At 53.4% G+C, this 15804-nt stretch overlaps 1 protein-coding gene across 2 annotated transcripts in view; it reads left to right on the top strand.

The window, feature by feature from the left end:
* ABCB10 (ATP binding cassette subfamily B member 10) overlaps positions 1-15804 on the top strand; it is a 1632094-nt gene that overhangs the window by 1505371 nt on the left and 110919 nt on the right. Inside the window, exon 12 of one of the 2 annotated variants that reach the window (XM_086927071.1) lies at positions 11850-11888. In XM_086927071.1, coding sequence (XP_086783197.1) covers positions 11850-11888 — 39 coding nt within the window. The remainder of the gene's footprint in view (positions 1-11849; positions 11889-15804) is intronic. The other variant, XM_086927070.1, reaches the window with a different exon arrangement.

Here is a 15804-nt window from a genome sequence, read left to right on the forward strand (position 1 = left end):
CATGTCATCAGGTTGGTGAGTGATGGGAATCCAGAAATCTTTGATTATTTTTCCTTTCTTTTGTGGCGGTTGTCTCATTGTTGTGTTTTCTCTCTAGATTTTATAGTGTTCAGTACATTGTTATAGACCCTTGGTTACTCTAGATATGTGTTCATTATTTGCAGCCTGGATTTGATCTTCACCCTTAATCCCATAGAGGGCAGTGACTGCTCCACGTTGCTGGGCAGGGAAGGTGTAGACATGGGCTGGATATCCTTTACTAGAGCAGACGGTGTGCAAACTGTTTCCGTAGCATGGGATGGTGACCCCCTCTAAACCCTGTGGATACGCGATCTGAGGGCAGGAGCGGACAAGGGAAAGTTGGCTCGCCTTTGCCTGCCCCTACCACTTGACACCACTTAGGTGTTAGGAGGAACTTTCCTATTGACTTTGTTTTCTGGTTGTAACTTTGGACGGATAGACGGCCGTTGCTGTTCTGCCTTGGGACTGGGCAGTTCAGTGGTGGGGATTGTATTATCCTTTTTGGCTTTCTCGGTGGGGGGGTTGGGTACCTGGGCTGAGTGGATGGGTGAACTGGGTTTCAGTCTGGTCTGAATTGTGGACAACAACGCAGGTGGTGTTATTTTCATGGCCAATAGAAATAAAGATTTTAAATGTATGACCTGGAGTGTGTTCGGATGGGGCCTGCGACGAAAAGGCACACTATACATCATTACAAGTGACGTATGGGGAGTGTAAATTGCCATGCTCCAGGAGACTCATTTTACTGGGGTGGAGGTTGAGCATCTACATTGTAGCAGTTGTGGCCAAATATATGCCACATGATTGTCTGCATATGCATTGGGTTAGGCCTGGGACTACTTTTGAGCTTATACACTCATTAATTGACAAGGAGGGTCGGTATGCTTTTGTAAGGGGCAGATTATTGGTAATGAGATCACATTGGGGTACATCTACGTGCCTAACCAGGATCAGTTGGCATTCTTCCACTCTCTATCAGTGCCACTGGGACAGAAGCTGGGTGGAGACTTGTCACTGGGTGGGGATTTTGAAATGTGGGTCTTGGATCGTTCTCAACACCCATAGGCGGCAGAGGGATGTGAAAGAATGGTATAATACTGTCCTGGAACGATTGAGGAGCCATGCCTAAGCTAGAGTGCATACAGAACGGAGTAGGATAGTGGCCCGCTCTGGCATACAGGTTCACCTCTGCACAGCGATACAGGTATAGCAGAACCTGCAAATCGCTCTACACACAGCTTAGTATAAAGGGGCCCTATCCTGGCATACGTGGGTCGCCAAAAACTATCCTGCAGTAGGCTGACGGCCCAATCGGTGCTTAGCCGAATCCTCACACCTCGCACAGGGAGTTCTCACGCGAGGGCTCTCCACTCGACCTTGCTCCCTTCAATGCTCACCTCTTCCTTACAGGGCACACTGGTCTTGGAAAACAGACAGACGCTGGTGCTCCAAGGTCCAGGGAAAGCAGTTTGGGTTTTCCTGGATTATGTCCCCTCACTCTACAGGGAGACTAACAGGCCTGGGTCTCCATTCCTGGTCAAGGGCAGAAGTCTTGCAGAGCTTTCCTTTCTCACACAACCTGTCTGGCGGCTTGAAAGATGACAAATGTTTGGGGACTGAAACTCATCCTTTATTATAGATCTGAAAGAGACAATTCGTTATAGATTCCTTACCTTTTAAATTACCCCCAGGCGTCAGACTGGATCCGGGGAAATTTTTTGTCAGCAGTACCCCTGTGCGTCGAAAGGTGGCATTGGTCGGCTCCGAGTTTGGCGTTAGCGCTGTGGTCGCCGGGATGACGTCCGGTAGCTACTTGGACGCCGCCCTCGCGCGCTGACGTCAGTTCATCTGGAGAGAGCTGTACCGCCAGTCACTTTTTGACTGATCGTTTGCGACTTTTGTCGACACCGTTGTTCAGTCTTCGACTCCTGATGCACTTAGAGATACCCAGCTTCAAGGCTTGCGGGTCCTGCCGAAAGCTGATGTCGGTGACGATGTGCATCGCGTGTGCCTGTGGTGCCTCGAGTGCAACCATGACCCCAAGTCGTGCTCAGACTGCCGTGCCATGAATCCAAAGTCTTAACAGGAGAAGTCCTTCTCAAGGTCCGGCAGTCCGCTCCGCACCGCTCAAGGTCCAGGTCGTGAGGGAGGTCGAGGGACCGGTCGCAGAGTGACCACCGCTCGTCCTCGAAGTTTTCACACTTCTCAGGTAAGTCGAAGTACAAGAAGAAGTCGAAGAAGCATTGACACTCTTCGACTTCTCCCTGTCCATTGGCTGACACGATGAGGGATGCGGATGGTGCCCGTCCCACGGCTCCGCTTCCGGAGCCTGTAGTGTCGGCTCCACTTTTGCCTCCCTTTCTGGGACCTGGAGCGACCCCTGCGTAGCTTTGAAGGTTTTACGAAGCGATGCATGCCATCTTTGGGCAGCCCGTTTCCTAAGGCGCGCCTTCGGGACTGCAGACTCGGCTGAGGGCCCGGGCCTTCCATGCCGGCAGCTTCGGCCTCAGCACAGCATGGTCCCCTTGGATCCAGGCCATGATCCAGATTGGCGCGGGTGGACCTTATAATACCTACCCCGGCGCCAATTCCACCGGCACAATTTCCGCAGCCTTCGCTGGTTGTGACACCAACCGGCATCGGCCTCAACCCTGACTTGGACATGTAGCTGGACCGACGCCTGATCCAGCGCTGATGGGTACTTTTGTTCTACCATGGTGTTCCTCTCAGGCCGGATTGGAAACCAGAGGAGGGTGAGGAGTGGGAGGGGTCCGGAGACCCTGTAACTGACCAGTTGGAATAGCCAGACTGGAGAGAAGAGTTGGGGGAAGCCAGTGGTCTGGATACCTCCCCAGACCTTAGTTTGTTGTCTCCTCCTACTGTGGCTGCGGAGGAGGGAGCTTCTTACGCAGTGGTGTTGTGTAGGACTGCTGAGGCCTTCCACCATGAGCTACCTACGGTGGCAGTCAGGACTAACCTCCTGACGGAGGTGCTTCAACCGGCAGCAAGCTCTTCAGAGCCCCTGCTGCCGTTCAATGAAGCCGTAACTGACATCCTTTTGGGCACCAGGTCCAGGCCCAACTCAGGGGCTCCTGTGGATAGGATGATTGCCCAACGGCACTTCCCGGCTCCGGGTGACCTCACTTTCCTCTCCCAACACCCTACCCCTGAGAGGTTGGTAGTCCAAGCCTCGACGTCCAAAGGCATATACCCTAACGCTCCTCCTTATGGGGAATCCAAAAAGCTGAACCTTCTTGGGAAGAAGATGTTTTCTTCCTCCAGCTTGGGACTGCGGTCGGAAAACACTGCATGTCTGTTGGGCCATTACACCCACTCTGTGTGGGATACAGTAGCGCAGGTGCTGCCCCAGTGCCCAGAGTAGGCCCGGGCCGTGCTCTCCTGTGCAGTCGCCTAGGGGAGAGACGCAGCCAAGTTTACCATATGATGTGGACTGGACACCGCCGATTTGCTAGGCAGAACGATTTTAACGTCGGTAGCCCTACGATGCTACACCTGGCTGAGGTCGACTGGCTTTTCCGGGGATGTCCAGGCTACTCTGATGAACATGACCTTTGATGGCTACAAAGCAGACGGTGCGCTAGAGTGCCTCATGGCCTCTCCGGTTACGGCCAAATCCTTGGGCCTCTCCACCACCCGTACTGTGCAGCCTGCTTTTCGCCCCTTACGTGGCTACGGAAGTGGTGCCCGCCACCTTCCACCCAGAGCCACAGGCCGGCGCAAGCTGTTCAGCCCCTGCGTGGCTGGGGACGTGGGACCCACCGTCGTGGGTCTGAGGGCCAGAGAGTGGGTCAGCCCACCAGTGCCCCCTCTGCAACAGCCTCCAAACCCTTCTAGTCCGACCTTTCAGGGCCACTGATCGCCAGTGGGTGGCAGGATTTGCCATTACCTCCCCCATTGTCACGCCATCACATCGGACAGGTGGGTTTTGCAGATAGTCCAGAGGGGCTACTTTTTTTTTTTTTTAAGTCAACCTTTATTGACCACATATAGCAAAACACAGCCGGGTGCCTACATCCTATCGGGCCGGCACAGCATTATTCAATCTGCAAAGCAAATGATGATCGGAAGATGTAAACACATTGATCCGCCTACAACCCAGTGGGCCGGCCGCGTCAAAGAAGCAATCATATCAAGTAGTGGTCAATTCAGGTCGCCAAAACGAAGAAACCCCCCCCCCCCCCCCCCCCCAGCCCCCTTCCCCCTACGAGTCACCATTAGGCCACGACTATTACCTAATCACTTACATCCATTACCAGTCAGTCCAGAGGGGCTACTTACTCCGTTCCCTTCGAGGCTACCCTTCCCAGCCATGCCACCTCAGTACCATCTCATGTCGGAGGATCATCTGGCACTTCTCCGACAGGTAGTTACGACTCTCTTGGCCAAGCAAACCATTGAGCAAGTTCCTGCCCCAGAAGTAGATTGTGGTTGCTATTCCCACTACTTTCTCATGCCCAAGAAGATCAAAGGCCTGTGTCCTATCTTGGATCTCAGGAACGTCAACCGCTTCCTCTGGAAGGAGAAGTTCAAAATGTTGACATTCGCTCAGGTCCTGTCTGCCCTTGACCCTGGACAGTGGATGGTAGCGTTGAATTTGCAGGACGCTTACTTTCACATTCCCATCCCGTCCTGCCGGCCCACCGGCGTTTTAGCTGCGGTTCACAGTAGGTTTACCGTGCTCCCCTTTGGCCTTACCAGTGCCTCCTCGGTTGTTCACGAAAGTGAAGGCGGTGGTCTCAGCTCATCTGTGTAGATATGGGGTTCCAGTCGTCCCCTAACTTGACCACTGGCGTTGAAGGCGGGCTCGCTCCAGGCAGTCGTCTTCCACCTCCAGACTACGGCGGACCACCTGCATTCGCAGGGGTTCACTATCAACATGCCGAAGTCACACCTGACCCCCTTCTCAGAAGCTCCTTTTCATCTGAGAGGTTCTGGACACGACACAGTTTTGGGCGTATCCTCCCGAGCAGCGAGTCCTGGATATTCGGGCTATGATTCTGATCTTTCAGCCTCTATGCCGGGTTTTTGTCAGAATGACCCTGCGGTTGCTTGCCCTCATGGCCTCCTGCATCCTGCTGGTAGATCATTCCAGGTGGCATTTGCAGGCTCTGCAGTGGGACCTGAAGTTCCAGTGGGCACAGCATCAGAGGAATCTGTCCGATTGCGTTCAGATCTTGGTGGGCACTGCACAAGAATTGCAGTGGTATCTTATGAACCAGGATTGGGTCAACGGCAGATCCCTCTCCCTTCCCCAGCCGGAGTTCATAGTGGTGACGGATGCATCACTTCTGGGGTGGGGTGGCCACAGGGAAGAAGGCGGAGATCAGAGGCTTCTGGTCTTCGGTGGGGCCTGGGCTCCACTTCAACCTTCTGGAGCTCCGGGCGAGCCGTCTTGCGCTAAAAGCATTCCTTTCCTCTGTCCGGGGAAGAGTAGTGCAGGTGTTCACGGACAACACCACTGCCATGTGGTACTGCAACAAACATGTCGGGGTGGGGTCGTAAATCTCATGTCAAGAGGCTCTCCGTCTCTGGACGTGGCTGGAACATCAGGGCATATCCCTAGTGGTTCAACACCTGGCAGGTTCACTAAACGCCAGGGTGGACAAACTCAGCCGCAGGTGCATGATGGATCACGAATGGCATCTTCACTCTGAGGTGGTGCAAGGTCTCTTTCGGCAGTGGGGATAGCCTTGGTTAGATCTATTCACAACGGAAGAGAACGTGCAATGTCAGCAATTCTGTGCGTTGGAATTTCCAAGGTGGCACTCGCTAGGCGACGCTTTTCGTCGCGCGTGGAGTTTCAGTCTTCTGTACGCCTTTCCGCCTACACCACTTCTGCTCGGAGTGCTGAAGAAGATCAAGCGTGACTGGGCCCAAGTAATTTTTTTTACTCCGGTTTGGGCACGAAGAGTCTGGTATCCCGAGCTATTACACATGGCACTCGATCCTTCTATCAGACTGCCTCTTTGATAGGATCTACTGTCGCAGCTGCAGGGGACGGTCCTCCACCCGTACCTGTCCAGCCTCCACCTCCTTCAATAGAGATTGAGCGGTGACAGTTGACAGTCTTCGACCTTCCACCCGAATTATGTGATGTTATCTTGCCCGCCAGGCATCCCTCCACTAAGATGGTATACACCTGCATATGGAACAAATTTGTGGCATGGTGCCCAGCAAAGGCTGTAGATCCCCTTTCTGCCTCTCTTTCTGAGGTTCTCTTGTTTCTCCTTTCTTAGGCCCAGCAAGGCTCTGCTCTGGGCAGTCTTAAGGCTATCTCGCTGCCATTTCAGCCTTTCTTAGGCTTTCTGATCAGCCTTCTCTTTTCAAGTCCCCTGTTGTAAATCGCTTTCGTAAGGGCATGACTCATCTTTTTACTCCTTTTAACTTCATAATGCCTCAGTGGGACTTGAACTTGGTTCTTACTTTTCTTATGTGCGCTCCCTTTGAGCCGCTGCATGGCTGTGCTCTCAGACTTCTCACTTTAAAGACTGCCTTTCTGGTTGCTATCACTTCTGCTCGCACAGTGAGTGAGCTCCAGATTCTTTCTTTGAAACCTCCTTTTCTGGCAGTTCATCCGGACAAGGTCTCCTTCGAACTCGACCTTCTTTTCTTCCTAAAGTGATTACTTCTTTCCACATTGGTCAAACCATCACTTTGTCTACCTTCTTTTCACCTCTGCATCCTTCTAAGGAGGAAGAGAGGCTCCACTGTCTGGATCCAAAACATGCGCTTTCCTTTTATTTGGATCGCACCAAGCAATTCCGTGTGGATGACCAGCTCTTTGTTGGCTACGTGGGCACCAAAGAAGGTTGGGCAGTGCACAAACGGACCATCTCCAGGTGGGTCGTTTTGTGCATCAAAGCTTGCTACTCTTTGGCAAAGAAGGAGCCTCCAATGGGATTGCCCACCCATTCCACCAGGGTGACGGCAACTACCACTCCTTTGGGACGGGGAGTACCCCTCAATGGCATCAGTCAGGCAGCTACGTGGGCATCTCTGCCCACGTTCACAAAACACCTACTGCCTGGACAGCGAAGTCTGGAGAGATGGCATCTTTGACCGTTCTGTTCTCCAAGACTTTCTGGTGTGATCTTGGTTTGCAGGCCCACCTCCGGTGTGGTACTGCTGGGGTATCTATTCAAAAGGTAAGGAATCTATAAATAATTGTCTCTTTCGGATAAAAAAGTTTCTTACCTTTGGTTACAATATATCTGTAAGAGATATAGATTAGTTATAGATTGCTTACCGTCCCACCCATCCTCCACATTCTGCAAACTGATTCTAGGGCAGGGTTCTTCAATCTGTGGGGCGCGCCCCCCTGGGGGGGCGTGGCGCCATCCCAGGGGGGGCGCGGGCTCCACTTCGATCTTCTCTTTGTGCCCGTTTCTTTGTCTGGGTGATTCTCCCAGGAGGGGGCCAATTCACGGAGTCGACAGCGTGCGAGGCAGGGGTCTCCTCTGCTAAAAACGAAAGCAAACAAACAGACACGCTTTCAGTTTTAGCAGAGGAGACCCCTTGCCTCCCACTGCAGCTGAAGCTGTCAGCTCTGTGAATTAACCCCCTCCTGGGAGAGTTAGCTCTTCCCAGAAGGGAGAGAAGGTTTCGCAGAGGTTTTGAGGCACGGGCAGGGTGGGCTCTGGTCCAGGGCCCCAGCCTTTCAAGGGGGGTGGGAGTGAGGGGGAGTTGGGGGGGCGGGAGTCCTTCAGTTATTTTGGGAAGGGAGGGAGAGGTTGCAATCCGGGTTTGGGCCATGAATCGGGATAGTGGGCTCTGGTCTGCGGTCCTCAACTCATGAGGATCTTTGTGTGGGCACCCGGTGTTCAGGGATGTTGGTCTGCAGATTCGAATTTTAATCATAAAAGGTGTGAGGGTGGAGTGATGGATGTATGGGTGGGGGGTGGATGGATGAGTGAGGGGATGGATGGTGAGTGAAGGGGTGAATGGATGGTGGGAGAGAGGATGGATGCATGAGTGGAGGGATGGATGGGAGTGGATGATGTGTGTATGGTTGGAAGGGTAGAGGGATGGGTGGAGGGGTGGATGGATCAGTGAAATGGTGGATGGATCGATGGGGGGGTGGATGGTGGACGAGTCGGTGGGTGGATGGATGAGAGAGGTGATGGATGGATTGATGTATCGATGGGTCAAGGGATGAATGAATGGATGGATGAGTGAAGGGGTGGATGTGGCGATGGATGGGTGATTGAGGAGGGTGGATGGACGGGGGGATGGATGGAGGGGTGAAGGGGTGGATGAGTGGTCAATGGATGGATTCATGAGTGGATGAGTGGATGGATGAGTGGGTGGATGGGTGAAGGGTGGATGGAGGGATGGGTGGCTGGGTGAGGGGGGAATGGAGAGAGAGGGGATGGATGGATGAGTGATGACATGGATGAATGATTGGCAGAGTGGATGGGCAGGTGTGTGCATGGATGGGTGAGGAGAGGAGCATGGAGATGGATGGGTCAGAGAGTGCATGCATGAGTGGGGGGGGGGAGGGTGGAGAGCGGGATGGATGGGTGGATGGATGAGTGGGGGGTTGAGTGGGTGGACGGATGAGTGACTGGGTGGATGGATGAGTGGGTGGGGGGATGGCTGGATGGGTGAGAGGGTGGGTGGTTGGATGGATGGATGGATGGATGGGTGGAGGAGTGGATGGATGGGTGGAAGAGTGGATGGATGAGTGGAAGAGTGGATGGATGAGTGGAGGAGTGGATGGATGGGTGGAGGAGTGGATGGATGAGTGGGAGGATAGCTTGGGTGAATGGTTGGATGGATGGATGAGTGGGTGGATGGATGGGTGGAAGAGTGGATGGATTGGTGAGGGGATAGATTGGGTGAAGGGATGGATGGATGATGGATGGATGGGTGAGGGGGTGGATGGAGGGATGAAGAGGTGAGATGATGGATGGAGGGATGGAAGGTGGATGGGTTTGCAAGTGGTTGAAGGGGTTTGGATGTGGATGGGGCTCAGATGGAGGGACGGAATGAATGGTGGGGGAGTTGGTGGATGACAAGGTGTACATGATGGATGGGGAGGGTTTTGATGACTTCCTTTGCTTTCTTGGTGCCATGAGAGCTGTGGTTCAGAGTGGAAGGTATTTGAATTGTTTGGCTGCTCCCTTGCCTATGTGTAACTGTTCTGTATTCTATGTGTGCTCATGTGTGGGATCTATGCATCATGCGTGTGACATTTTGCGTGACGTCCAGCTGCTACTTGAATGCGGGGCCCCCATGGGCAAGGTCGGGTTCCATGTTTTGGGTTCCGCTTGGTGAAGCACCCATGGTGTGTTCTTATAGTGGGTTCATCACGGCGGTCCTCCCTTTCGTTCACTTGTGCATGATGCTTTACATCCTACAATGTATTTGTTTATTTGTTGGGGAGTTTGTGAGATTGGGTTCTCAGCACTTGCGGTGTTGAAGACTAGGTACCGTTTAGAACTGGATGTGGAGCACAGCCTGAGGATGGCAGTGGCAGAGATTCACCCACAGATTGAGAGTCTAGGTGTGGCTGGGCACCGGCACACCCGGCACATTCATGTTGGTGGTGGTGTTGTTGATCTGTGTCCTGTGTAAGGCAGGGCATCCTAGTGGGGAGAATTTGTGCACATTTTGTCTTGGAGGATTGTGTTTTGAGCTGTCTGGTACGCCTCTGTCGTTTCGTCACACCCACTCACAGGCCTGCAGTTTGCTAGGCACTCTTGTTGTGTTGAGCATTGTTTGCCGGATATGGCCCGTGGTGTGCGCGTGGCAGTCGATCACGTGGTGTGCCGGATTCCCGAGGTTTCTGTAGGGTGGTGGGGGGGCCCAACATCTGGGGGAATTCAGCTGGGGGGGCTCAACCTGGAAAAGTTTGAAGACCTCTGTTCTAGGGTCAGGGAATCTTTCTCAGGGCCCTAGTTTTGTGCACCAGTGATCAGTGTCTTGCATGCCTCTGCGCTTCTGGCATTGAATGTTGCGTAAAAGAACTGAAGTCCGCGTGCAAGGGTGGTGTCTAAGTGCCTACCTCGACGTCATACCGGCGACCACGGCACCAACGATGAACGCGGAGCTGACCGACGCTACTGCTGATAAAAAATTCTCCGGATCCAGTCTGACACCTGGGGATAATTCAAAAGGTAATGAACCTATAACTAATCTATGTCACTTACAGATCTATTACTACTGAAGGTAAGTAACTTGTTCTACATTTCCAGGCACTGAAGGGAATTTACGGTCTAGGTCTTCGAAGTTTTATGTTGGGGTTCTCTTCCTTTTGACATGGGCACTTCTCCTTCCCATCTTACTTCATTAATAAAAGAAGTCTCTCATAGCAGGCATGACTCCGAAGCTGATTGTCCACAACATAATTTCTAAGAGTGATCAGAGTTTACATCTGAATGTCAGTCACAGTGATATGTCCATCAAAGGTTAATCTCAGACTCCCAGTCCTACTCTTTATGATTCTCTTGTCAGCTCCATCTCCCTTCCAGAGCAGTGTTTTGAAATGTAAAGGGAGTCTCTTCCTTCCCTTTAGTGTGTCCACACCCAGCTCACGGGAATGCAGCAATACACAAATCTATCGGGGTAGGGGAGCATTCCTCTCTTCCTTATGTGTTTACTAGGCAGGCCTGGGCATCCCACAATGGAACCCGAGGTCCTCCATACAGTGTACCATTGCAGGCACACTCACTCAGTGTACATTCATAGCACACTTTCTGTTCAGCACTAATACCGTTATGCATGGTAAACCTCATATGCACCCATTTCTTTAGCTTGCACACTCAGTCTGCGCGCACTGTTCAGCACTGAAGCTTTTCTATCTTTTACCAGAGTGCTTTATTTCAAAACATGTGCGCTGCCAGCCCACACGCTTACTATGTGCGCGCTGCATAACTCTTCATATATTGTACTTCACACAGGTAACACACCCAGCACATGCAGTCCCCACGCACACACTGCATAGCCCGACATCTCTCATGTAATGTATTCCTTTCAGGCATACATACACCCAGCACATATACTAACGGCACATGGACTGTACTCCATCCTTGTGTACTCTACCCTTCTCACAACTCCTGTGCTATGCAACACCCCCATCTACCTGATATAGTCCATGGGTGGAATAAGCACCCAGGAGCAAAACTTTAAAAAAAAGGTTACTGAGCCTGTAGGCCTCACTCAAGCGAAGCAGGATAAAAAGGTTCTGTTCGCTACTACTGACCACAACACGATATACTACTGCACCTCGTGCTATGGGAACCCCTCCCAGTCCAACCTATGCCATAGCGCACATGCATAATCTGTGTTCGCCTGTGATGAACAAATCAGCATTAGGAATCTAGACAACCGTACTGTTGGGCACTCAGAACAGGGGTACATGTCTTTACCATGCATAGTACTTTCCCATCCCAACACTAGTTATACAGGTGGGGAATATACTCCAGTGTGGAAGCAATATATCATTAATATCCATTAAATTATGTTGTGTTGAGGTTTGATTTTGAATTGGCATCTTAGGTAGAGCAACTTAGTTTTGTCATTATTCAAATGGGTCCTAATTACTTTGCTGTTTCTGATTGATGTCCCTACCACAGAACCAAGAACATAGACAATGAATAGTAATTAAATTCATTATTTTTGGCATTCAGATTGACCGAGACAATCTCAACATTCAGCATGATACAGTAATTGTGTCTGCAGTTATGCCAATATCAAATCCGATTACAAGACATTCATTTTTAGCAAGTGATCTATAAGGTTGTGTTATAATAAAAGGTTTTTGATTTACATATGTTAACATTTTTTTACTTAAATCTGTTCCTCAGAATCCAAAGATCCTTCTATTAGATGAAGCAACAAGGCAAGTAAATATACATTTTTTTCTTTACATCTGGATTGATAGATGGAATGCTAATAATTAATCAAAACATTTCTCTTCCTTTTTAAATTATTACCTATGTAATTTTCCCCTCTATACACGACTTAAAAATAAGTCTCATCATCTCCTCATAGTGGTTTATAAATGACTATTCAAGCTTGGTTTGTAAAAGAATGATAACATTGTGGCTCGTGGATTTCTAGCCATTGGTACTGTAATTGCTTCTTGCTAACATGATTTGATGCAGTATTTCAGAAAAAATATTGAATTCCTTTAATGTTGAAGCAATGGAGAATGCAGAACTGAATGAAAGTTCTGCATCGTCTGATCTTCATTGATAGCCATACGAAGTAGTAGAATATAATTATCTGCAGTGTGCTTGGATCCAGGAACTGTTTGTCTCCATATATTTGTACATAATTATTACACATGGGTGCACGGGACCCACGTAATAACCTGCCCGTAGCCATTTATGGTGGGATATAAAACGCACAAAAAGTAATGGGAGTAAAGCTTGCAATAAGTCTAACAACTTGCAGTCGCTCAGGGTAGCATTCCAAGCCATCGTTCTTTTGCCCACATCCCACCTTAGTTTGGACCCAGACAAATCAGTCTATACAACCCTATAACTTCCCTTACATTCGCAACTCTGGTGGCGACCAGTAATTCTGCATGTGGAATTGTGGGAGCGATATACAATGAACATAACGTGTATTTGTAAAGCGCACGTTCACCTGGAGGTATGTTGGCGCTGAATAACAGGTGTTTATTGTTAACCAACTCAATGGTACTCATTTTATTGACCACAGATGGACGAAAGGCTGAGTGGACCCGCCGGGATTTGAACTTGTGACCATGAGGTCGAACACAGGCTTCTGTAGTCGATGCATTAGTCCACTGAGCCACCAGACCCGGCTGGTTGTTCAAGTGGGCATTGAATATTGAGTTGTGTACTTGCTACTATTCAATGAAAACCCACTAACTGTTCCTCTAAAACAACATCAAGGGCCAGATGTATCGAAGAATAGTTTTGCGATTCTCAAATAGTGATGTTTAGAGAATCACAATTTGAGAATTCCAAAACTACTCTTTCTCTAGAGCAAGTCCAGTAGGGAAGGTGTTGGAATATTCCTTAGGTTGGAGCGCCATCTAGAGCAAGTCCAGTAGGGAAGGTGTTGGAATATTCCTTAGGTTGGAGCGCCATCCAGTAGGGAAGGTGTTGGAATATTCTTTAGGTTGGAGCGCTATCTAGAGCAAGTCCAGTAGGGAAGGTGATGGAATATTCCTTAGGTTGGAGCGCCATCTAGAGCTAGTCCAGTAGGGAAGGTGTTGCAATAGTAGCACACAGTGCTTTCCAATGGGACGACCAGATAGCCGGCCCGGCTTGGACGTCCGGATGAGGGCTCGTCCGCCTCCCTGATCCCAGCCAGGGCTCCATGAGGTCGGGCACATCCGCGCCTAGGGCCCCCCAAGTTTTGCGGTGCACATGGGTTCCCAGAAAGAGGGGTAGCCCTCCTCCCGATTACTAGGGGCAGGGTATGCCGGAACCCCTCTCGGGCATGTGGTTCCCATCCGGGGACCAAATGGGCTAGGCCCCGGACAACACCTCACCGTCCGGGGCTCCCTCCTCCGTCCCCCGCGGTGTGTCGTTGGAGCCCGGGACAGGCTACATTGGTCATGGGAAGTCCTCCCCTGGGCATCCCAGCCCCGCGAGCTCCTGCGGACCTCCCCATGTCTGAGGCCCAGCCTGGGGCTCTGGCCCCGCGAGCTCCTGCGGACCTCCCCATGTCTGAGGCCCAGCCTGGGTCTCTGGCCCCGCGAGCTCCTGCGGACCTCCCCATGTCTGAGGCCCAGCCTGGGGCTCTGGCCCCGCGAGCTCCTGCGGACCTCCCCATGTCTGAGGCCCAGCCTGGGTCTCCGAGCCCCCGGGACACTGAGCCACCGAGCCCCCGGGACACTGAGCCACCAAGCCCTCCAAAGGGTAGGCGGGAGCCCCCACTCGAAGGCACGGGGCGAGCAGATTGGCGTCCTTGCGGTCCCGCCCATCTGGTCGCACCTTTCCCCTCGGCCATCTGGTCGCACGCAATGCGTTCCAATGAGGCAACCAGACGGCCGGACTGCCCTGGAAGTCCCTAATGGGGGCTCATTTGCCTCCCTGATCCCAGCCAGGGCTCCAGGAGGTTGGGTGCATCCAGGCCTAGGGTCCCCTGAGTCTTGCCCTGCGCACAGGTTCCCAGAAAGAGGGGTAGCTTTCCACCAAATTACTAGCGGCAGGGTATGCCGGAACACCCCTTCCGGGTTTGCGGTTCTCAGCCGGGGACCATATGGGCTATGACCGGACAACACCTCCCTACCATCCGGGGCTGCCTCCTCCAGCCCGCCACTGGGAAGGGCTCCATCCGGGCCCGGCTGGTCCTCCCTTGGGGGTCCGGGCCTGAGAGCTCCTGCGGGCTCCCCGTGCCTGAGGCCCAGATGGGGTCTCCAAGCCCCCAGGATGCGGAGCCCCCGAGCCCCCCAAAGGACCCCAACCGCGAAGGCTCAGGCAAGGCAGATGGGGGGTCCTTTTGGTCCCGACCATCAGGTCGCACCTTTCCCGTCGGCCATCTAGTCACATGCAATGCTTTCGAATAGGGCGACCAGATGGCCGGGCTGCCCTGGAAGTCTCGATGAGGGCTCATTTGTCTTTTCGATCCCAGCCAGGGTTCCAGGAGGTCAGGCGTGTCCCCGCCTAGGGTCCCCTGAGTCTCGCGGTGAGCACAGGTTACCAGAAAGGAAGGTGGCCTCCCTCTGGATTATTGGGGACAGGGTACTCCAGAACCCCTCTGTTTGCCTAGTGGTCCTCAGCCGGCAGCTGGATGGGCCAGGACGCCGCCCCAGCCGGGGTCCTTCCCGGGCCTTCCACGTGGCAGGCTGCCGCAGATAGGGTCCTGTGGGCACGGGGAGCCTCCCTCTGCTTGGCTGGGTTCAGGGGATCCAAGGGGCCCCGGGGAGGGCGGCCGCCCCACCCCCGGCTCTGTCCTTGGTCCTGCTGCGTGGCACGGTGCCTGGGACAGGGTCCCGCAGCCCGGGGAGGCTTCCCCTTCGCCTCCAGGCCTTGGAGCCCCGTCTGGGTCCATGGGCCAAGCCCCAGGTCCGGTGCTCCAGCCCTGGGCCCCGTCCCCCAGGCTGCCGCCCCGTCAAGGGCCCGGGTTGGGGTTCAGTTATGCCTGGAGAGCCTCTCCCGGCTTGGCTGAGTTCAGGAGCTCTCGGGCCCTGGGGAGGGCGGCCTCCCCACCCCAGGCTTTGTCCTCGGTCCTGCCGCATGGCAGGGTACCCGGGATGGTGACCGGCGGGCCCGGGGAGGCTTCCCGTGTGACTATGTGACTGGGAGCCCCGGCTGGGTCCAGGGGTCCTGCTGGGCCCTGGGTTAGGTGCTCCAGCCCTGGGCCCTGTCCCCAGGCCTGCCGCTCTACCAAAGGCCCGGGTCGCGGTTCCGCTGTGCCTTGTGCCTCTCCCCTTGCTTGGCTGGGTTCAAGTTTTCCGGTCGGGGCCCCTGAGGGCCCCAGGGAGGACGGCCTCCCCACCCCGGGTTCTGTCCTCGGTCCTGCTCCATGGCAGGGTGCCCGGGATGGTGTCTGGTCGGCCCGGGAAGGCTTTCCCTGCGCCTCTGGGCCTGGGAGCCCCAGCTGGGTCCAGGGGCCTGTCAGCACCGGGTCAGGTGCTCTGGCCCTGGGCCTTGTCCCCCGGCCTGCCGCTCTGCCAAAGGCCCAGGGAGCCTCCCATTGCTTGGCTGGGTTCAGGAGCTCCGTCCGGGCCCCTTAGTGCCCATGGGAGGGCGCCCTCCCCATCCCGGACTCTGTCCTCGGTCCTGTGGCATGGCAGGGTGCCCGGGATGGTGTCCCGCGGGCCCCGGGAGGCTTCCC

Source organism: Lissotriton vulgaris, chromosome 6, assembly GCF_964263255.1.
Source record: "Lissotriton vulgaris chromosome 6, aLisVul1.2, whole genome shotgun sequence".
NCBI classification, from domain to species: domain Eukaryota; kingdom Metazoa; phylum Chordata; class Amphibia; order Caudata; family Salamandridae; genus Lissotriton; species Lissotriton vulgaris.